This window comes from Patagioenas fasciata, chromosome Z (genome assembly GCF_037038585.1).
Source record: "Patagioenas fasciata isolate bPatFas1 chromosome Z, bPatFas1.hap1, whole genome shotgun sequence".
In the NCBI taxonomy this organism is placed as follows: Eukaryota; Metazoa; Chordata; class Aves; order Columbiformes; family Columbidae; genus Patagioenas; species Patagioenas fasciata.
This window is the reverse complement of record NC_092560.1, coordinates 82,781,029-82,804,112: the sequence shown is the minus strand read 5'-3', so window position 1 is coordinate 82,804,112 and position 23,084 is coordinate 82,781,029. Positions and strand designations below refer to the sequence as shown.

Below are 23,084 nucleotides of genomic sequence, written 5' to 3'. Positions count from 1 at the left end.
TTTCGTCCATAAAATTAAATATTAAAAAATAACGTATTTTTGCATATACAGTGGTTTATGCTTTTGACTGATTCTGATATTAGATCATGAACAAGTGATGTCCATGAGCGGGCACATTCCAGCCCCTGAGTGGGACGATGTTTCCCAGCCAGCCTCCAATTATTTGGAAGACGCGAAATTAAAATTACCGGTGGAGAAAGCTCAGGTCGCTCTTTCCTTCTCAGCTGAGCCCGCGCTGGAACAGAAACACGCTCGCTAAGCGCCCACGGGCGCCCCCGAACCCCAAAAACCGAGCGCAACACACCGTCATAGCGGCAACTCAGCCACGCCAGCGCGGACCCTCAGGCCACGCCCCCTTCGCAAACCCCGCCCCTTCACAACGTCCGCCCCATTCAGAACCCCCACCCCATTCACAAACCCCGCCCCATTCAGAACCCCCGCCCCCGCCACGTCCCGCTCGGCCGCCGGTTCCCGCCCCGGCGGCGCGGCCATGGCGTTCACGCTGTACTCGCTGCTCCAGGCCTCGCTCCTCATCGTCAACGCCATGGCCGTGTTGCACGAAGAGCGCTTCCTGCGGCACGGTGAGACCGGGGAGCCGGGGGGGGAAACCCGGGGCCAGGCCCGGCCGCCGCGACGCGTCTCCCGCCTCCACACACACACCGGCCCGGCGGGGCCTTGTGAGGGGAGGAGCCGCCGGCTCCCCGCGGGCCCGGGGATGCTCGGAGGCGGCTCGGCGGGCACGGGGAGGCCGCCCGGGGCGGGTGGGAGCCGGGGTTGAGGAGCTGCTGTGGGGTTTTGTTTTTAAACTCGAGTTTCCTGCCCGGGTGGGTGGATTTTGCTCCTGTCGTTGCGTTATCGCTTTCGTTTTTTTTTCCCCCTATAATTTTCTTATTTTCTGCGCGTTTCTGCTATTTTATCTCCATTTGTGCCGTTGTCAGTTTGTTGCCGTAGCATGAGGTGGTTTCCTTCATCTTGTCCTGCCTTTATTTATTTTTTTTTTAATGAGATAGAGCTTCTCAGGCTTTGCAAGCTCACACAATTCTGAAGAAAGATCCCCAAGGTTGGGCATCCTCGCCCTTTAGAAGAAAACAAAACACAGAAAAGCCACCGACATAAATATCTGCAAAGCCCCCGGGGAGAAAAAAAAATCCAAGGTTTCCCAATTTCCTGATTTCTCCAAGTCAGGCTGCGCTTGGGTTTTCGGCAGGAATGCAGATAATTATCCCTTCCTTGTCTGCTGCACTGGGATTCACCAGGGAATATCTGCTTGATTTTGGGGTTTTCTTTTGCTTTCCTGATGAGCAGCTGGATGAAAAAGGCGATGCGGGGACTGACAAGGGTGGGTTAAGCCAGTTGTTGATCCCAGGTGAGGTTTAGGAATGATTCCAGGCTCATCCCAGTGGGAAGCGGTGGCTGCTGAGGGAGAGGACTCGCTTACTGCCAGAATGAAGGAGATGAGAAAGTGGGAAACAAAATCACTCAAAAGTTGCCTCTGGAGAAAAGAAACCTGCAGGTTGCACTGTGCAGCTTCAAATATTGACGGCTGCTCCTACCCCTGGTCCGACTGTCCCCTTAAGGGCTTGGTAAACCTTCACTACTTCTGTCACCCTCTGAAAAGTTCCCAATTTATTATTATTTTTTTAATAGCACTTAACAAAAATCATCCTAATTTGGAATCTCTGACCAGTGCCAAAGTGTCACTTCATACCCAACAATTATTTGCTGGTTTATCTTCTGGTAAAGGACTATGAACAGATTATTAGTTTGTTTTTAGTCTGCTGTGTGTGGTTTCTTTTTAAGCCCAAATAAACTCATTTGTTTCTCCAGCACCCAGTGTATTAAAAAGTTTAGGTTTTCCTTTAAAGAGACATTGATCTGTCGTTGCTGTTGCGTTCATTAAAAGTATTCAGCATATTGTTTTAAAATCCCATCTTGAAACAAATTGGTTTGTAGTTTGTTTTTCTAATGTTAGTGATAGCCTAAATCAAGCTAGATTGCTCATTAATATCGGTGATAACTTTTTTTGGGGTGTTTTTTCCTAACATTTCTGGCTGTTTTTATGTGACACAGTTGGCTGGGGGAGCGATCAAGGGATTGGAGGATTCGGAGAGGAACCGGGAATTAAAGCACAGCTAACGAACCTTATTCGATCTGTACGAACTGTTATGAGAGGTAAGGTGACGGTCTTTCACTGAAACGTTATTGGCTGTAATTTTGATAAAGTCTTGCTAAAGTTCCTTTAATTAACCTTTTGATGAAGTAAAATGTTCCCTGACGCTGGCTCATTGGGCCACTGCTGTGTCTGGTCTTTCCTTGGAGTTTTGGCACTGGATGGGGGGAAAGTGTGGTGATCAATCAGAGTGTGTAATTTGCTTCAATTCGATTAAATTCAATTTTATGTGAAGTACCTGGTGACGGAAATGTAATTCCTGCAGTTCTTAAAGGTAAGACAGGTTTATGTGCCTCAAAGGATGGGGAAAAAAAAAGTTGTTTGTAAATTACTAAGTTTTCCACTGTAAAGCCCACCAAAAATTTATTTTATAGGTGATGGTAAAGAGGAAGTAACACATTTTATCTGTCTTGCCCGAGTTAAAACCGATACATTTCTTCTAAATCACAGCAAGCCCAAGGACAGAAATGGGGTTCAAGGTGTTGGTGGTTTTTTTTCTTATTTGGAGAATGGATTTTTTGGGTCAAAGTTATAACGTGATGGGCCATATAAAATATATATATGCTACTCCTTCCTCATTTTTCGTGTCCTAGGCTTTGATCCTGTCTCTGTCCATTAATCCTGATTTTTCCCTAGGAAAATTCAGTGTATTTTTAAAATGTTGATTGATTTTGCTCCTTAAAAGTCATTCTCCAAAGATAATAAGAAATTTTCTCACTTTGTGATGTGCAGAAGCAAATTTTCACAATTACTCTTTTTTTTTTTCTACAGTGCCATTAATAGCATTAAACTCGGTTACGATCGTTCTCCTCCTTTTGTTTGGTTGAAAATACCTGTTGCGGAATCTTTTTGGACACCCAAAGAAGCCAGTTGCTGACCATCACTGCTCAGGGTTCTCTGGAATCCAGCACGGTTTAGCTGTCAATTTGACATTCAACTTAAAAAATAATAAAGACACTATTTCTATTTATCCCATTTCCTAATGTTCACTTGCAGTTTCATTAAACAAGATAACAGGATCAATGCAACAACGCTGCAAATATTCCGGACTACGACCAGTTCTGTTGCTGCCTGTTAAAATAGTGTTGACTGTTAATTATGTGTCGTTAAGATATTGCGCTGATTGTCGATAGGATGTGTTTTTTTTAAATGTCTCATTACTCAGGGATGAATTTCCTTCAGTCCACTTCCTGCTTTATTATTAAATGAAGAAAAAACAAGTGGTTCTGGTTTCAGTTACTACCAGAGTACTACATAATGAATACAGATCAGGCGTTGAAGATGTTATAAATTATTGAAGTACAGTTGTGATACTGAGGGGGATAAAACTAGATGGCTAAAGTCTTAATTCAGTTCACATTGGAAGGTGAATTTTCCTGGTTTGAGAACAGGATTTTTCTCTGGTGTCTTTGATAAAACTCTTCAAATCAAGAATGTTCCATGCTGATGGTTAAGTAAGTTGAAAATAGATGCAATTGCTATGCAAAAATCTAAAAAAGCTGTATGTAAAGCTGGGCAACGCTGTTGTTAATTTAGACTAGCAGGCAATATTAGAGATATAGCATTTGTTACTGTTCTGTCAAGAATTATTATAGCTTTTAAAATGTGTGTTAAAGTCCCACGTGGTGATTAGTGTGTTTGAAGTGGGGAATCATTTGTAGTCTGATCTTCTTGAGAAACATAGGAGGGGGATAATGTGCCCTTTCCAAATGCAATTGTCAAAAAACAGCGAATTTTCAGCCTCTTCTATTGGTGCTTCTTCCCCCTGCCCTCCATCTTCCTTTGGTAAATGAACAATTTGCTGAAATGGAAACTGGGGGTGTGATTTTGCAGTTCTGTCGCAGAGATTATTGCTAATTGCAGTCTTGTCTCAATTAGGACTGCTGGGTTACGTCCAATGTCTTCTAACAAGTCTCAGCTAAAGAAAGCTGATTCTCGGGCACTGTTTTAGAAAAGTTAGGAGTCTTCTGTCTGTTCCTCTGCTAAAGTGTTTTAGCTTCTTTTTAAAGTGGGGAAAGCCAGAGGAAGCGTGGCAGTTTCATTAATTTAAAACAGTTTATTATCCCTTCTTCTGGCGCCTTGATGACTGAAGCATGCGCGGTTGTATACAAAGATAAATCTGTAAAATGTGTAAATGAATCTAATGCTCTTCAATTGCAGTGTTTTGCAGAGTAGAGTATATCCAGGAGGAGAGTTTGCTGGTGTTTTCGTTTTTTTTCTTTAGTGAAAACTTGTAAATAAATTTTTAATTTCTAAGTTAAAGCACTTCTTTCATAACTTGCTCTATTTCTGTCTATAGTGGGAGTATTGCAAATCTCAGCACCATCCTGTTCCAGATAGCCAGCATTGCTGTTTTCACATGAAATACTTTTTTTTCCTCTCATCCCTCTGGCGTCTTTTGTTTGCTACAAAGTTGTATTTTGCTTTATGTAGCCAAGCTAATGAGCAACAGTAAGTAACACTGGCCAGAGGCAGAATAGAATCATGGTAGGCTTTAAATTCTTAAGTATGTAAACCTATTATAAAAGATTCCTTATAATTTTGTGTAATTCAGAGGTGACAAGGGTACAGTCTGGATCAGATATTTTCATATGTTTATTTTTCATGGCAAGCTGACAGTACGTATGTGGAACGGATAAAACACAGAAGGTACACAGGGAGTTTTGTAAAATTTGTGTAAAAAGAGGATGTTTCTATTGCTGATGCATTGGGAGTACCAAACTACTTGAAGCACAGCTAGCATATAATTTCCTTTTGATACATATTGACTGTTAAAACCCTGGTTCTTCCTAAAATAAAAGCCAGCAGCTTTAAAAATGGGTAAAAAGTTATTTCCCCCATCCCCCTGTCCTTTCCGAAAGGCTGAAGTTTCAAAGTGTGGCTTAAAGCACGTGGGGAGATTGTTTTAAAATCAATTAGGCACGTGCGGTAAAAAAGAGCAGTGGTTCTCTGCAGCAGGAATCCTGTATTTGAGGCAAAACTGGGGCGTGTTTTACCTGGCAGATTGAAAATAGTGATTTAAAGTGGGGCAGGGGCTGAAGATCAGGTCTCCCAGGTAATGAGCAGGGAAGAGGGCAAAAGGGCAGCCGCAAAACAGGCTGAGAAGGGAGAGCAGAGAGAAACTGTGAGGGAGTAACTGCGCTGCCGCTGCCTCCTCCTGTGGCTTTGAGCTGTTCTGCAGTGACTAAAAAATACTAATAAAAAGAAAAATTCTACCTGCTACATGCAGCCTGTGCTCCAGTGGTCACTTCAAACCATGAGGAGCTTTGTCACTTGTACCTGGGACAGAAATGACAATAACCAGAACATTTCACATATCAGAATAAGGACTAAGACTGTGTGGTGAAAGTGAAGCTTGTGGGAAGGTTCAGAGAGTCTTTAGTGCAAATACAGACAAAAAAGAGGGACCAGTTCTGTACACCTGTACTGTTAAAGGTTTTGTTTTGAAGGGCATGGGGACAGGTGAAGGGAAAATTTAAGTAGATTGATTTTCTTTGAAATCTCATGTTAGGTTGCAATGTTATGAATTTAAAACTCTACTATCAAATATACCTTGGATTTTGTTATGTACGATCACAATATAAAACTGTGAATGTATATTGTATGTAATTAATTGATGTGCCCTCCTTTCTTATGAAATCCTGACTGCAACAGCTTGAAATGCAATTGCATCTACCTATGCTTTCTGGATGTTGCCTCTCCTGCAGATGAGCATGGAGTGTGCCATTGCCCTCACAGCGAGTGGTCTCCACAGGCTGGGGATTGCTGCTGCCGTAGTCTTTACAGTTACCTGTTACCCACAGAGCAGCTGCAGGAAGCTGGTCTTCAAAAATGTCCACAAACACCTTGCTGGGCAGTGGTGGGAAGTGCACAGGAGCTGATAGAGACCAGAGAATGGTTTGGGTTGAAGGGAGCTGGATGTCAAAAGCCAAGCAACAAGGGGAATGGGGCAGCAAGAAAACAAACAGACTTTGTTGGGGATTGGAAGTCTCTGCTTATCCTGGTCTGTCCACTGGCAGAGGAGTTGGTCCTTGTCACCATGGATGTGCAAACATGTCTCCATCTGACCATGGAAAATGGTGTCAGAAGCAATATTTTGATTGGGAATATGGTTGATGTCAGAGGAGAAAGGACCCTGATGTGTCCCCTCAGCTTCACAATCAAGTCTGGTTTCCATGTTTGCACAGTCATAGAATCATAGAACAGTTTGGGATGGAGGGACCTTCCCAGCTCCCCCAGTGCCCCCCCTGCCATGAGCAGGGACATCTTCACCAGCTCAGGTTGCTCAGAGCCCCGTCCAGCCTGGCCTGGGATGTCTCCAGGGATGGTTCAGCCACCACCTCTCTGCCCAACCTGACCCAGGCTCTCACCACCCTCAGGGACAACAATTCCTTCCCCACATCTAGCTTGAATCTCCCTCCTTTAGTTTAAAACCATCACCCCTTGTCCTATCACAACAGGCCCTGCTCAATAGTTTGTCCCCGTCTTCCTTTTTCGTTCTGGCAGGAAATCAGCTCAGATACCAACTGTTTTTTATCTAAAAAGTGATAGAATCATTTTGGTTGTAAGAGATCTTCAAAATCATCAGGTCCAATCACTAACCCAACATTGCCAAGTCCACCTCTAAACAATTTCCCTAAGAACCTCATCTATGGAATAATTCTCTTCATCCTATTATCAGTCGGACAAAAACACTAAAATAGAAAAAATCATAGCATTATAGAACAGTTTGGGCCCCTCCTTTAGTTTAAAACCATCACCCCTTGTCCTATCACAACAGGCCCTGCTCAAAAGTCTGTCCCCATCTTTCTCGCAGGCCCCTTTTAAGCACCGAAATATGCAATAAGGTCTCCCCAGAGCTTCTGTTCTTCAGCTGAACCCCCCAGCTCTCTCAGCCTGTCCTCCCAGCAGAGTTGTTCCAGCCTCGGATCATTCCTGTGGCTCCTCTGGCCCCTCTCCAGCAGGTCTATGTGTGTCCTGTGCTGAGGACCCAGAGCTGGACCAGCACTGCAGGGGGGTCTCACCAGAGCGGGGCAGACGGGCAGTCACCTCCATCCCTCCCGCGTTCCCGGAGGTTCCCGAGCCGCATACCCGCGTTCCCGGCGGTTCCCGAGCTGCACACCCGCGTTCCCGGCACATCCCGGATTCAAACTCCCACCAGTTCCCGCCTTCCCCTCTGAGGCGCCGCGCTCCCTTTGCACCTCATCCCCTCCGCGGGCTGCCCGCCGCGCTGCCTGTCGGCGGCTTCCGGAGCCCAGGCGGGGACAGCGGCTTCTGCGGGCTGAGCTCCCCGTGCCGCGCCTGGCGGCGGCTGCGGCTGCCGTGCCGGTACGCCGGGTACCGGCGCTCTGATGGGCAGCCCCGGCTCCGCGAGGGCCCTGCGGCGGGCAGTCCGCACGGGCGGCGGCGGGGCGGCTGGAGCCAGGTTAGTCTCTGGGGCGGGGGGGGGCGCCGCCGCCACTCTGCTCCCCCTTCTCCCCCGAGTGGGCCCGCCCGCCTTCTTCGGGCGCGAACGGGCGGGCGGAACCATACGCTTTAGGGGAAAGGGGAGCCCATCGAGTTCGGAAGCTCCATCTCCGAAGAATGGCCCAGCCCATCTGCTCTTCGTAAGGTGGCGGAAAGAGGCGGTACCATCTCCGTGGCTGGGGTAGGGAAGGGAGTTGGAGCCTCATGCCCGCTGTGGTGTGGGAACGGGATGTGGAGCGGGTTGTCAGTCGCTGCCCCGGCTCCTCAGGGCCAGTGGCCGGACCGGGGAGGCCGTGTGGGCTCCGTGGGGGGCTGTGGGGGCGGCCGTGGAGCTGCAGCCCCGTCACCTCAGCGCAGCCTCACCTGGAAAGCAGCTCTGTGGGAGTCCTGTGGGCAACAGGGTGACCATGAGCCAGCAATGTGTCCTTGTGGCCAAGGAGGCCAATGGTCCCTGGGGTGCATCAGGAGAAGTGTGACCAGCAGGTGGAGGGAGGTTGTTCCTCCCCCTCTGCTCTGCCCTGGTGAGGCCACATCTGCAGTTCTGTGTCCAGTTCTGGGCTCCCCAGTTTCAGGAGGACAAGGAATTACTGGAGAGAGTCCAGGACAGGGACACAAAGATGCTGAGGGGTCTGGAGCATTTTTCTCATAAGGAGACAACCAATGGTAGGACAAGGGGCAATGGGTACAAACTGAAATGCAGGATGTTCCACTTAAATATGAGAATAAACTTCTTCTCAGTGAGGGTGTCAGAGCCTGGCTCAGGCTGCCCAGGGAGGTTGTGGAGTCTCCTTCTCTGCAGACATTCAAACCCGCCTGGACACCTTCCTGTGGAACCTCAGCTGGGTGTTCCTGCTCCATGGGGGGATTGCACTGGATGAGCTTTCCAGGGCCCTTCAACCCCTGACATTCTGGGATTCTGTGAGAGACTGAGAGAGCTGGGGCTGTTCAGCCTGAAGAAGCTGAGAGGGATCTTATCTATATTTATAAATACCTCCAGGATGGGTGTCAAGAGAATGGACCAGACTCTGTTCAGTGATGCCCAACAACAGGTGAGGGGCAATGGGCACAGACTGAAACACAGGAGGTTCCATCTGAATATGAGGAGAAACTCCTTTCCTTTGAGGTGCCGGAGCCTGGCCCAGGCTGCCCAGAGAGGTTGTGGAGTCTCCTTCTCTGGAGACATTCAAACCCACTTGGAGAGGATCCTGTGTGATCTGCTCTGGTGACCCTGCTTGAGCAGGTGGGTTGGACTGGATGATCTCCAGAGGTCCCTTCCAACCCCAACCAGCCTGTGATTCTGTCCCTCATAGCCTGACCAGCCTGAGGTATCATATGGCTTAATTCACTTGCTGTGGCTGTAATGCCAGCACAAAGGTGAGATTCCTCTGATGCACTGGGCTGCAATTGTGAAAACCGAAGGTTTTTAGGACTTTCTTGTTAGGCCATGAGCTTTATACTTAAAATCAGCTGTGCTGGAAACTGGCTCTGCGAATACCTTCCATGCTACCCAATTAAATACACTGCAAACTGGAGAACCAACAGATATAGGGTAAAAGAAGAATTAAATAAAAATTCAATTTTTGCTAAAGTAGGGTATTCTGTCCATGTCCTTAGCTGTGTTATCCATGCAGGCAGGGTGCAGTTGTTCTGCAGTCATGTCTTTGGCTAGAGAATTTCTATAATAGCACCTTATTCAGTCCTCTTTTTAATCTCTCTGAGCACTCAAAAATTCCCCATGCTGGAGTTGGAAGTGCCTGAGGGAAGAGAGCATTTTTTTTTTGTCATGGAGATGATGTAGAGTCATGCAAATTCCATTCTGTTCAGCCTTTTTTTCTGCACTAAGTATTTTCCCCAGAGAAGGTGTCTTAGAAACCTGGTGCCCTCTTCTCAATTGATGACAGTCCCTTAGGAGTTCTTTTTCGTAGACTTTTAACCTGGTCTGTGTAGCAACAGGCATACTATAAAACCAACTTTTAAAAGTTTTGTTTTTGCTTATTACAGGGAAGCAGCAGGAATAATGAAAGTTTTCTGCAAGTATATCTTGCACCTGAGACATCAAGTTCAAATGATCGTTGTTAAAACTGTCTGCAAAGATAAAACTGTCCTGATAGAAAATTAAATTTATTAAGGTGGGTTCTAAGCCTTGTGCTGACTAGTCTGTGTGCTTTTTAAAAGTACACACGTTATGTGTCCTGTCTTTAACCAAAATAGCTCAATATAAAATCATGATGACTTGCTAGTGATGACAGATTGCCGGTGTTATTGTCTAACAAACAGGAGGGATTGGACATTTGCGAAGAAATAGCTCAGCAAACTTGCTTGCAGAGCAAAATACAGCGCTTGCAGCACATATAAGGAGAAGGACAAGTTTCTGAGACAACTTTTTAGCCAGGTGACTTGAACATGACCTCACTGTTTTCTTCCCCAGTGCCTTTACGCTTTGAGTGCTGGCTTCTGTTTTGGGCTGAGTCTTGTGTGACACCGAAGTTTGCTCTAGAAAAAAGTCTTTAGCTGTCGTCTTTGTGAGAGAGTAACCCTTTGGTGTGCTGAATATTCTCGAACCCTGACAGCTTTCAGGCTAAATCCACAGGCACTCAACCACCGAATAATTTAAGAGTTAGAACACCTGGATTGCATTGTGGGCTGGATCACCGTAGATCTCGCTTACAAAAATAAAATTAACGCTACCCACTTTTGCAGAGCGTTTAGAGTTTTATAGTCAGAGCTCTGTATCACCACTTAGTCGTATTGTATTTATTTTTACTTGAACGATGCCGTTGGTGTCGATGGGACTTGACAAAATGTGCTTGCTGAGGCCTTGAGCCGGCAATACCAGACCTAATGATCCTCTTCCCAACAGCCTTGCTTGTTTAGAGACTTTTTTTTGACGTGCACAAATAAAGGCACTTAAAAAACAAATAGCACCTGATTTCCATATATAGAGTCTTTGGGAAAATACCACCCCATCAATTATGTATTTTTTTTAAACGCCGCCTTTTATTTCTCCGTCTAAAGGGGCCCATTTAATACTGCGAGTAATGTTCTGAGTAATACCGGGCTTGGCACAAATGAGGCGCTTAACTGAGTTCCTTATTTTTATTATCCATTGTCTGCTAACCGGTTTGTCGTTGTTTCATTTATTTGCCTTTTCCCCGGGGAAGGAAGGATGGCAGCTCGGCGCGCGCTGAAAGCCGTGCTGGTGGATCTCAGCGGCACGCTCCACGTTGAAGACTCGGCTGTGCCAGGCGCGCAGGAAGCTCTCAAAAGGCAAGTGACTTTCTTCTATTCCCTCCGATATGTTATGTCAGCGCCATTTGCACAAAGATACTTGTTTAAGTAAACGGGCCTGAAGCTTCTGCCTTTTTATGCCATCGTGGGTAAGCAAATACGCAGCCAAATTCTGCTTTTATTTACACCTCTTATTACCAAAAGAAATCAGCAAAGATAGCAAAAAGTTGCCACGTATCACCTGAACCCCCGCAGCTTTACGGAGTTGCTCTCTGGGTCTTTTCTAAGCCTTTTCTAGGCAGAAAAAGATAATATTCAGAGTGTTTCAGAGAGAACAGCCTGGGCCGGTGAGCAAGGTGTCCTCTGCAGAGTTCTCATTTCATTTGTTTTTTCAGCCAAGGCTTTGCTTTATTATTTTTAAATATTCTTTCTGCTAGGTAAGTGGTCTTGGTCGTTTTTTAATTTTGAGAAACATTTAATAATACAGCCCATCTTTTGTGGGAATTTCAACACATTAATAAAGAGGACAGTTAGGTACCTCATTCTGTTCTCATGAAAAGGTGCCTAAATAAACTGAGATGCAGTAAAATGACTTAGTCTGTCCGAGTCAGTGGCAAAATAGGATATGCAACCCCAGGGGTCTTTGTACTGTGGTCTTGACACTGTTTTTGTGGAGAAGACATGTTGCAATGGATGAGGAAAACTGCAAAATGATATCTGCTATCATGATGAGGGAGAGAGGACACCTTGAGATGCTGGGCCAGTAAGAATTAATCAAGGGTGAGGCTGAATTAAGGATGAGATGCTTTTACTGGAGTTGTATTGCTCAGATTTTTATAAAGCTGGCCTGTAGCTCAGAGGAAAATTCACAGCAGGATTAGGAAACTCTGCATTTGTTTTCACAACTAATTCCATGGAAATAATAATCTCTTAAAGATGTACAATTGCAAGGGGGTTTGATGCTGCAGGGAGAACTCGTGCCAGTTGAGAGTCAGCGTTCTTAAAAATCCATGTTTTTGCTTAGATGTTTGAAGAAAAAAGTATTTTCTCAATGCTCTTTTCTGCTGGTCCATGTCATTGTCCTTCCTAAAGAGATGCTGAACTGATTGGCTGCACCTTAGGGAACAAACTGATAGATTCTGTTTTTAGGGTTATTTCTCAATAGCGAGGTCCATAGGAAACAAAATTAATTTATTAGCAAACCAGAGACTTTTTAATAGCTTATCCTTGTGAAGGGTCAATGTGTGTGACAAACAGGAGAAAGAAGTGGCAGGTGCAAGCACGTCTCCAGTGTTGACCAACTTTATCCTGACGTTCTCCATGCAGCAGTGAAGCTGGTGTTTGTCACTATAGCAACAAAACCGAAGTGATGGTGGGGGAATAATTAAAGGGAGCGCCGTTGAAATTGTTGCTTAAAATTATTTGATTGTTTGGTAGCTTGTACTGTCAGTGTAGGGCAATAATGTGTTTTTGCGTGATGTTGGTGTTCCTCAGTAAAGGGAGAAATGGCTGCAGAAACTGACAAAAGAAATCACCACGCAGGTAATGTGGGCTTCTGGAGAATCCTGCATCTCCAGGTGAGCCACAGCTGCTGTGAAATTCACCCAGAATGTGGAGTTCAATATATTAATTTAACAACAGGGTTCTTTTATTTTTTTATTTTTTTTCAGGCTGCTTTGATCCAGGACACGGGGCTGGTTTCTTTATTATCCAGTTTGAATTAAAAGGCTTTTCCAGCTAGTTGTTGCTACTGTGATGGTAGAAATTGGAATCTCCAGGCTTTTCCTGGTCAAAGCAAAGCAGGGGAAGCTTGGTCTTGTCCTTTTTCAGTCCCAAAAGGACATACAGGATTCTGTGGCCAATTTCCTTTTGCTCTTCGTCCATCAGGCTGCGCAGCGCTCCGGTCACCATTCGGTTTGTGACGAACACAACGAAGGAGTGCAAGAGAGACCTGCTGGAACGGCTGAGGAAACTGGGGTTTGACATCACGGAAAATGAGATTTTCACCTCTCTGACGGCGGCCAGAAATCTGCTGGAGCAAAAGCAGGTGCGGCCTCTCCTCTTGGTGGACGATAAAGCCCTGCCTGATTTCACAGGTGAGGCGGTTGTTGCGTTAAGATGATTAATTTAACAGAAGTTAAACCCCGTGCAAGGCAGCTGGGTTGAACTCGTGACGCAAATAACCTCATGTAGGCACTGTAAGTCTAATCGTGCTCAACGGCCGGCTTGTTGCACAGATTCCCTAGTAGTATTATGTATACTATAGGTGTGAGCACACTAATGTTGAATTTGCACAATTAGATTCACAAATATTGCAGGCCAGTTGTGTTCATTGAATCTACGCTCTGCACAGACTCACAAATAGTGTGATATGTACTATAGGTCTGGGCGCATTCAATGAGGCATTCTCACAGCTAGATCCACAAATAAGGAGGTTTATTAAAGCAACCAGTGCAACTTCTTTTAGATGCCGTTGATAAATTCACTGCCTGCAAAAAAACACTTTAGTTGCAAAAATACACTTTAGTTGAAATAAGATGTTAGTTGGAAGAAATAAATATTAGTATCAGATATATATAAATTCTAAGATGACTATGTAGCGCTATTAATGTGATTACAAATACAAGCTTGAAGTCTAAACTTGGTCTAACCAGGTGTACAAATCTTACCCAAGAAAACAGGCTCAGCCTACTGACTGGTCCTGAAAGTCCCATTATACTGTTCCCTTGGCTTCTCAGTGATGGTGTCTTCCCCCCACTCTTTCTCAATTGTTAGGGTATTTTATACTATTTTCTACGTTTAGGTGGAGCTTGAGTGGCTCTAGTCATACAAACCTTTGTTATGGACTGGTTTAGAAGTTCTTTTTTCAGTTTTTAAGGTAAAAACCTCACTATGCATGCATGAAGGTAGGCTGGAGGTGGGTATCCTTTGAGATTGAGGTGTGTTTTGCCATTATAATGAGATTATAATGAGCAAAGTTCATCTGTCTTACAAATTCCTGGCTCAGTAACTAGCATTTTGGACAGAAATTAACGTTTATCCTTTTTAATTGACAGCAGCTATACATTCTCTTCAAAACTGGCAGCACCTCTACAGTCTGGTTCTTGTACCTGCGCCTTGTTAAGATGGCCCGGCAATGATATCTTCATATTACTCTGCCCCCTGTATCTTTTAATTGATACTACACGGAGCTATAAATGAACATTAAACAGTCTGAAGTCATCACTTCTTGAGGATTAGTGGAAACAGCAGCCAAAGCCTTCAAATAGTCAGGAATTTGGGTAAAACTCAATACTTTTTATTAATTTCTAGTGTAAAAAAAAGAGATGCTTATCACTAGATCACTGGAGATTTATCGCACCTACCAGTGCTGATTTGTTTTATAGCTATAAATCCAGTTTCCCTCAGCTATTGTACAGAGGTTTTGCTCATATGGAGCTGAAAAGCCAGTGTGGAGGTACACACAGGAAGTTATTTCTCTCTTAATAGTTTATTATCAAATGTAAAATCTCCAGGTCGTTATTGTTGCTTATGTTATATTGAGCATTTAGGTCTCACTCCACGTGTTAATAATTACATGATTAACACTTTGATACCTTTATTGGTGACAGAAGGTTAATCGCCCAAACTTCTCTAGATTTTCATCTCTAAAGACCTGTTTAAAACTTGCTTTACTGTCGGATGTTCCCATTTCTCTCCCTCAACAATAAAGGGAGTAGAAAATGTTATATTCTAACTTGTACACTTCTGGCAGATGCCTGAAGCTGAGACAGTTAGTCTTGACTTAACCACATCATTGTTTTAAGAGTAGTGAAGATACCCACATTTTTAACATACTCAGAGTTTAAAATTGTGTATTGTCAGGCTTTAAAGAAAAATTAAGGCAGCAAAACTGTGTATGGCTTAAAAAGCGTTCCCTGACGCTTGCCTATGAACTAAAATCCTTATGGCTGTGTAATTTACGTAGGTTCTAAGACGTTCTAGACATTTCCTGTTAAATTTTAGTGCCGTAATCTAGTCAGTAATCTTCAGAAAGATAAGTGTTCAGGAGAAAAGCCTCTGTGGGCTCTGAGAGCAACAAAACCTGATAATCTGTTCCACCTGACATCGTACCCAGAGAAGTATGCCCCCAGCAATACTCTGTATTTGTGCTGTCAGACAGCCTTTCTTGGGTCGGAAACAGCGGAGGCAGCAGCTATGTCACCGAAGGTGGTTAAATCAGTTTAACCTCTGTGTATTTGGGATATTTCTATTGGTTTTACAGTAGTTATTGCTAATTTTGTAAAAGATGTCAAAGACAGAGCTGTTGGCAGAGCACGTTAGCGTCACTATCCATGTTGCTTGGATCTGGGATGGATTGTTTTGTTTCGTTTTGCTGCAAGCTGTTTGCTGCTCTCAAAACATTGAAGTACGATGGATAATGTTTTAAATTCCTGTTAGTGGCTGCTATTGAGCTATTCTTGGCTAATCTCTCTATAAAGTTGGTCACAGATGGATGAACGTAATCTATTTTTTGTCAAAGGACCCAGATGCTTTTAGGTGGTGTCACAAATCCACATTGGTGTCACTTGAGTGTACGTTTTGCTGTCTGAAGGACATACAGCAAGAGACATCAGACACTCTCTGGAAAGCCAGCTCTAGTTATCCCAGTAAAGGTGCAGAGTATGTGCTGTGTGAATGTGGAACAAGAACCCCAGCAAGTGCACGTGCAGCTGATGCTTGACCTGTCCTAAATAAAACTTCCCACTATTCCTGTTTCCCCTGTAGATGCTTCTCTGCTTCCATTGCTGGTTCTGATTAGAGGTGGCACCACCATGTAAAATCAGTTGTGCTCCTCCAGAGAAGTCCAGGACAAGAGAGGCTCAAGCTCTTCTCAAGGGGACTAATCCACATTAAAAGAAAGACCTTCCAGAAGAGACAAAACTTATTTAGTGTAACAACTTGTAGGTCATGCTGCAGTACATCATAACTAGACTGATATGTAGAACAAGTCAGGGTTTATACCCTAAGTGGAGTTTGCTGTGACTAGAGGGAATAGAAAAACTGGATGGAATTCACTAACCTTCCTGCTCTACCGTCTTACAAAACAGATGAATGTATGGAGAAAGAAATTCTCAGATAACAAAAAATTTAAAAAATGTTTTATATGGTCTGCCGCATTTCTGTGGAAGCAAGGAGAGAATCACTGTTGAACAGTCGCTGTTAAGACAATCCAACTGCAGAGTTGTGTTCGTCACAAAGGACGGCAGAGTCTGGATAGATCAACACCTTTTCCACAGACCTAAAGACCTTTTAAGACCTTAGGTCTAAAGATGTCAAACTATGTGATGTATCTGTGTTGCAAAATGCTATTTTTTTGTTTTAAAGTCATTCATTGCACTAGTTGAGTGTCTGTTGCTAAGTATGAATAAAATTCTCTTTGTTGAGAGTCATGTTTTGGTTTTCCAGGGATAGCCACTGATGACCCCAACGCAGTGGTGGTAGGGCTGGCTCCTGAGCACTTCCACTACGAGATGATGAACAAAGCGTTTCAGTAAGTCAGATCCTCGTGGCTGGGTCTGTTTTCTGCTGGCTTCGTGGGTTTTGGGCTTCAACCCTGAACTTCAAGCAGTCTGGCCCTGGTTTTCATAGCTTGCATCTATAAATAAACTGTAGAAGTGGAGTTGTGGGTGTCATTGCCCTGAAAAAGTTAGCAGTGCTTCAAGAAATACACAAAACCAAGGATGTTTGGATGTTTTCAAGAGACAGCTTCTATATTCATACCCTAGCTATCAGATATAAAGTATTGTAGGGAAGGAAATCCAGTATTTAGGACAGATTGTTCCTTATCCACCTCAGGCAGGATGTCTGGCATTATCTTCTGAAGCATCTTGTGTTTGGGAGTGACCAGCACAATATGCTGGGCTTGGTGAACTTGTGGATCAAATCTGGTCCGTCTTATTTGTAAAGCTCTTTGTTTTTTGTGTTGATTAAAGGGTAAATCATAAAATTTATCTGTGACTGTTCACGAGCCAGGCTGCAATAGTGTGTGAGAACAGCCCTGTGGAGAGGGACTTGTGCGTGCTGGAGAATGGGAGATGGGACATGAGCCAGCAATGTGCAGTTGCACCCAGAAACCAATTGTGTCTTGGGCTGCATCACCGGGAGCGTGGGCAGCAGGTCAGGAGGTGACTCTGCCCGTCTGCCCTGCTCTGGTGAGACCCCCCTGCAGTGCTGGTCCAGCTCTGGGTCCTCAGCACAGGACAAACATGGACCTGCTGGAGAGGGGCCAGAGGAGCCACAGGAATGATCCGAGGCTGGAACAACTCTGCTGGGAGGACAGGATGAGAGAGTTGGGGTGTTCAGCTGGAGAAGAGAAGCTCTGGGGAGACCTTATTGCACCTTTCTGGACTTAAAAGGGGCCTGTGAGAAAGATGGGGACAGACTTTTGAGCAGGGCCTGTTGTGATAGGACAAGGGGTGATGGTTTTAAACTAAAGGAGGGAGATTCAGGCTGGACATGAGGAAGGAATTGTTGTCCCTGAGGGTGGTGAGAGCCTGGCCCCGGTTGGCCAGAGAGGTGGTGGCTGAAGCATCCCTGGAGACATCCCAGGCCAGGCTGGACGGGGCTCTGAGCAACCTGAGCTGGTGAAGATGTCCCTGCTCATGGCAGGGGGGGCACTGGGGGAACTCTGAAGCTCCCTTCAACACAAACTATTCCATGATTCTATGAGGTGCGTTACCATGCATCCTTTTTTTCTAGTTCTCAGATCTGCTCAACAGAGTACTCTCAATTTTAGCTCAAAAAACCCTTTAGCTTCAATGATTTAAACGTGAGAGGACATCAGGTAACACTGGTTAACTCCGGGCTGTGCTACAATACATGCAATGAGTCTTTTCTACTCCTTCCCCTGGGATGATGCCCGCCACACCATTTTTCACCTTGAAGTTTGAAAAAACCTCATCTCAAGCACCTCAATCTGTCTTTACAACCACTAAATCCATAGAGGGAGTATCAGTTACTGCTCGCCAGCATCTTATGGAGGCTCCTTGGCGCAGGAAGCCAATGCTGTCCTTATCTACATGCCAGTTCCTCATCATAAGAACATGTATTGACCCAAACTCATTCTCTGGCAGCCTCATTAGTGTATGCTGCCAGTGGCATTGATTTTTACAGCGAGTTTTACAGCGCAGTCATGAGTGGATTCTAATTTCACATGTATTCTAATTTCATCATGTATTCCAGTGCTTACATCACTGAGTGGGCTCTGTCTGATCTTTAATGTCCCACTGACTTGTTCTGGGTTTCTCCCCCAGTCCTTTATTGAGGGTAAACTGTTCAGCTGGTGTCATTTTTATTTGGTCTAATGGAAATATTGACTACTGGCCACATACTCTTCTCGAGCCTTATGCCATGTCCTCATCCCCTGTCCTGTAAGTCACTGGTGATTTACGTTGCTCATAGCAAAACTTCTAAGGCAAATCTGATTAAATGCAGGTATCTACAGTGCCAATGTCTGTATCTGAGCCAGTGACCTGGTCTCCTGAGGGAGAGAAGAGGTGTTTGTAAGGCATCATTCATTTTTTCAGACTCTGTTCAGTGGTGCCCAACGACAGGGTGAGGGGTGATGGGCACAGACTGAAACACAGGAGGTTCCATCTGAATATGAGGAGAAACTTCTTTCCTTTGAGGTGCCAGAGCCTGGCCCAGGCTGCCCAGAGAGGTTGTGGAGTCTCCTTCTCTGAGACATTCAAACCTGCCTGGACAGGATCCTGTGTGATCTGCTCTGGTGACCCTGCTTGAGCAGGTGGGTTGGACTGGATGATCTCCAGAGGTCCCTTCAACCCCAACCAGCCTGTGATTCCCCAGTGGTGCTTAAAGTAAGGCAGCTGAACTGTGCTCTAGAAGAGCTTTTTCCTCTCCATTGACTGTGAAGACTAATTACCTGGTAGGCAACTATTTGGTTGATATCCAGCATGAGGTTAGGTAAATCCAGCTCAATGTTAGTCCCCAAATGACATACGCATGGTAAGGCTGTTCTCTAGGCACCCTTTGCAATGACTGAGACTAAATCTCTTTTCTTTATACATGGGATTTTGATGCCACGTTTAAAATAGTTCTCTCAAGCGAGATGTTTCCTGCAAACTGCTGCACGCGAGCGGTTGTGGCGCCGCTGTCAAATTAAGTTTTTCTGTATCCTGGAGGCATCCTCCCATCGTGAACATATCTGGCTGCTCACAGACACACATGCCAGCTCTCTTCTTGAGCTTGCTTTGGAATGCATTGATTCAACAGAAGTGTTTTTTGATAATTAAGTGAAATATTATCATTTCTGTATTGCTCAGAGTGCCCAGGCTGCTCCACAGGCATGTGAAAAGGAGCAGACATCCTCCAAGGAACACAAAATTCTCCTCAGGCAGTCTCTTTGAACGGAGCCGCAGCAGAAAATCACTGAAGAGTCAAAACAAGATTGGTTTTTTTTGTAGTTTCTTTTAGTTTTTAGTAAATTTTATTTTATTTCCTGAAAGGTTGTTTTTTTTTTTTTTCTTAAAGAATTCATAAATCAGGTGTGGTTAAGAGGAAAATAATCTGCTGACTTGTTGCTTTGAACCCTCTTCCACTTGGGATGTCTGGTTCCCAGCAGCAAGGAGCCCAAATCCAGCTTTGTTTCCACGAGGCTTAGCGCTGTCAGCTGAAGAATTTGGTGGGAACGTACCTAATATCTTTATGTTTTTTTGTGTAGCTTACTGTAATTTCTCCAATGTTAAAATATAAATTTAAGGTAAAATGATTCACCTTCTCCCTGGGATTCATGTGAACACCCATCTGTGCTGGAAACATGCAGTTGTTGGTACCAACAGCCCCAAAAACTGCAGATTTCCTGACAGAAGCTGCTGTGTTTTCAGTCCAGGCCAGGCCAGGCCATCAAACCTACGGCCACTGACTGTGGTTCATTTAATTAATTTTAGAATATTTGTGTGGGGAAATCAAATGGGTGAAAACTGAGGCTACTTGGTGAGATGGAATTGCATGAGAGGTATGGACAGGATTTAAAAATAGTTACCTGTTAAAATCCTGAAGATAATAAATTCTTTATTTGGAGGATTTGTTTTATTAGCTGTTTCTGGGGAAAAGGAAGGAGCTTTATTTAAGTCACCAAATGCTAGCTTGCATTGTGATTTAGAGCTTCATAAAAGTCAGTGGGAGTTTTGTCATCACCTTAAATGAAAGCAGGTTGATGCCTTCAGCTGTGAATAGCATTTGTTTAATACAATTTTTGTGCTTTCTTCTTTAGATTAATTTTGGATGGGGCTCCTCTTATAGCTATACATAAAGCCAGATATTTCAAGAAAAAAGATGGCTTGGCTCTGGGACCTGGACCTTTTGTCACCGGGCTGGAATATGCGACGGACACCAAAGCGATGGTGGTGGGGAAGCCGGAGAAAACCTTTTTCCTGGAAGCTTTGCGGGGGACTGGCTGTGCTCCAGAGGAGGCCGTCATGATCGGTGATGTACGTGGGGGCTCCTTGTAGCTGCTTTTATGTGGCTGGTTAGTGATGTGCGAAGCAGAGAATGTCACAAAAAACCCCAACTTGTTAACAAATAATGTCTGTGAGCACTAACGAGCTAATCTGTTCTGTCCCAGGACTGCAGGGATGATGTTGGCGGCGCGCAGAACGCGGGGATGCGTGGGATCTTGGTCAGGACTGGTGAGTGCTCGATGGATCGGTTGTTCCAGGAGACAGTGGCACAGTCAGTGGCAAGAGGAAAGGGCCCCAAGTTGCGCCAGGGGAGGTTGAGGTTGGATCTGGGGAACAATTTCTTCCCCAAAGGGCTGTGGGGCATTGGAACAGGCTGCCCAGGGCAGTGCTGGAGTCACCATCCCTGGAGGGGTTGGAAATACATAGACATGAGCTGCTCAGGGACGTGGGGTAGTGATAGTGTTGGGTTAATGGTTGGACTCAATGATCTTGAGGGTCATTTCCAATCAAAACAATTCAGTGATTCTATGATTCTACCTTGCCCAAGGCAAAGGTGCATTCCAAGCCCTGGTGCCTTGTAGAGGTTTGACATTCCTGTTGTCTGTTACACCATGGGGTTGCTCGACACCCCACGTCCATCACCCTGTTTATTTTGGGGTGAATTCAGTAGATATAGTTCCTCAGCTGCAGCTTGGCAGGCTGGCAAGCTTAATTGAAGTAGGATAGGTTGTTATATTTAAAGTTTCAACAATGGGACTAGAGCACACACCCCAAACTGAGAGTAGGATGTAAATAACATAATAAAGTAATAGATGATCTTGTAGGTGTGATTTTTTTGCTTGAATGACTCGAAGATCCCGAGCACCAATCAAAGAACAGAGAGAACTGTTATTGTGACATCTTAGATTGCCAAAATCAGTCATCGCGATGTAACCTCTGATCATTCAGGAACTCTGCTGACATTCCCTACTAATTACACTGGTAATTATAAAAGTCATTTTGCTTCAGACAGAAGTGGAACCATAAAGGACTGACAAGTGTTACCAACATTATTGATGGTGCCAGGGACTGCTCGTGCCACAGTCTGTTATGTTGAAAGCAAGTCATCGTGCTCTTCCTCATAAAAGCCAGAAGGGAAGACGATAATGTTATTTTTTCAAAAACCTACAATGCAAAAATCTGAATAGTCACTGAAAGAGTAGTGCCAGTAGAGTACAGAGAAACCAGTGTATAAATAACACTTAATTTTGACCCGGAGCTGCCCCTGAGGAATCTTCTGTAAGGCTCAGTGTTTGTTTAGGGAAGAATTTTGAGATGTTTGTTGCTGGAGAACCTCAGATGGATGTTCCTCCTGTGTCTGGTTGTTACCGATCTCAGGAGGCTACAATTTTTGTGGAAAAAGAAGGATACTCAGTGGAGCTGAATAACTCTACGTTTTTGTTAATCTCTTACAGGTAAATATCGACCGGCAGATGAAGGCAAAATCAATCCAGCTCCTTACTTAACCTGTGAGAACTTCCCAGAGGCAGTGGAACATATCCTAGAGCATCTGCTTTGAGAAAGGGAATAGTCAGTTTGAACAAACATCCATTTTGCTTAATTTCCATTACTGTTGCTTCAAAAATTAACATCACAGTATGAATGCATGTCTTACGTTGGAAACCTGGACGTGGGCTCCTTCCGCTCAAGCCGTGACAGGACAGAGGAGAATTCCGTTTATTTTCAAGAAATAACTGATGAAAAGCTCTGTCTGGAAAGTGTCAACTTCTGCTACTGAATAAGCTAAACTGAAAAAAGATCACACTGGAAATACTCAAATAAATAAACCTCAAAGAGTAACAGAGCCATAGTCAGCCTGTAGTGATTTCACCAAGCATGCGTCTGCTCTAATTTAGAGATTACGCACATTTAGAAGTGACTTTTAAATTAAAATATCACCGCTGTTTAATAATAACTACTGTTGATGTCTTTCCTCTCATTAGAACAGATCCTGGGTTTTGTTTTTCAAATTTCACATAAAATTAAAACTGTCAGCATTATACAGATGTTTTAATTAGACGCTGTTATTAAAAAGAATGGTACAGAAACGAAAATCTGGTATTAAATGCTTTAGAGACTGTGAATTTTTGAAATTAGACCTCAGCAGAGTCCTATTAATGCTACAGTTGTGCAATTTCACTATTGTTGGGTTGTTTTGTTTCTTTTTAATGTTAAGGGAAAAATCCTTGACAAGCCATGGGGACAGATTCAGTTTTTTACACAGTTGGTTAATAGAGCTGTAAAATGAAATTTAATTCTGTAGTACGCCGCGCTTTTCCTGTGCACTAAATCCGCCCAAAATAAACCAAATTCATAATGATGGTAAATAGCTTTTCTGGTCCATTTGCAAAGTGTAATAATCAAAGTCCTTTACAGTTGTTTTACAGTGCTCCTGAGTGTTAAATTATTAGTTTGTAATTATACATTACTGGAGTATTAACCTTATTGAAAATATAGTTTTGTGTTAATGAACCGTGCTCGTTCTTGTTAAGAAAAATCATCGTGGTGGAGGAATGGGAGGATCTGTCTGCAGCCTCACGTGGTGGGTGGTCACCTAAAACCAGATTTAATCTCCCTCCGAGACAGAAAGTGTGGACAGAGTAGACTCAGCAATAGAAACACAAGAAACTATAACCCTCCCAGGAACAAAAAGCTGGTTTTAGATACTATTTGTGTGCCCTTGCAAATTGTAACCTACGGTTTTGAATAAATTCACGCAT

General features: G+C 44.2%; 2 protein-coding genes across 8 annotated transcripts; both read left to right on the top strand.

The window, feature by feature from the left end:
- The first annotated feature begins 425 nt into the window (after positions 1 to 425).
- IER3IP1 (immediate early response 3 interacting protein 1) lies at positions 426 to 4,987 on the top strand. Its single transcript, XM_065860433.2, has 3 exons — positions 426 to 581; positions 2,071 to 2,172; positions 2,942 to 4,987. Exons 1-3 carry the CDS (start codon positions 491 to 493, stop codon positions 2,995 to 2,997), a joined length of 249 nt encoding a protein of 82 aa, XP_065716505.1. The 5' UTR covers positions 426 to 490; the 3' UTR covers positions 2,998 to 4,987.
- A 2,466-nt stretch (positions 4,988 to 7,453) lies between these two features.
- HDHD2 (haloacid dehalogenase like hydrolase domain containing 2) lies at positions 7,454 to 22,691 on the top strand. 7 transcript variants are annotated; one of them, XM_065860424.2, is made up of 7 exons: positions 7,454 to 7,595; positions 10,802 to 10,903; positions 12,752 to 12,960; positions 16,313 to 16,397; positions 20,139 to 20,355; positions 20,490 to 20,553; positions 21,780 to 22,691. In XM_065860424.2, exons 1-7 carry the CDS (start codon positions 7,522 to 7,524, stop codon positions 21,881 to 21,883), a joined length of 855 nt encoding a protein of 284 aa, XP_065716496.1. In that variant the 5' UTR covers positions 7,454 to 7,521; the 3' UTR covers positions 21,884 to 22,691. The 7 variants fall into 7 exon arrangements, with proteins under 7 accessions (XP_065716496.1, XP_065716498.1, XP_065716504.1 ...); XM_065860426.2 differs by having other exon boundaries at positions 7,511 to 7,595; positions 10,798 to 10,903; XM_065860432.2 differs by lacking the exon at positions 7,454 to 7,595 and adding an exon at positions 7,609 to 7,817.
- Positions 22,692 to 23,084: the final 393 nt, after the last annotated feature.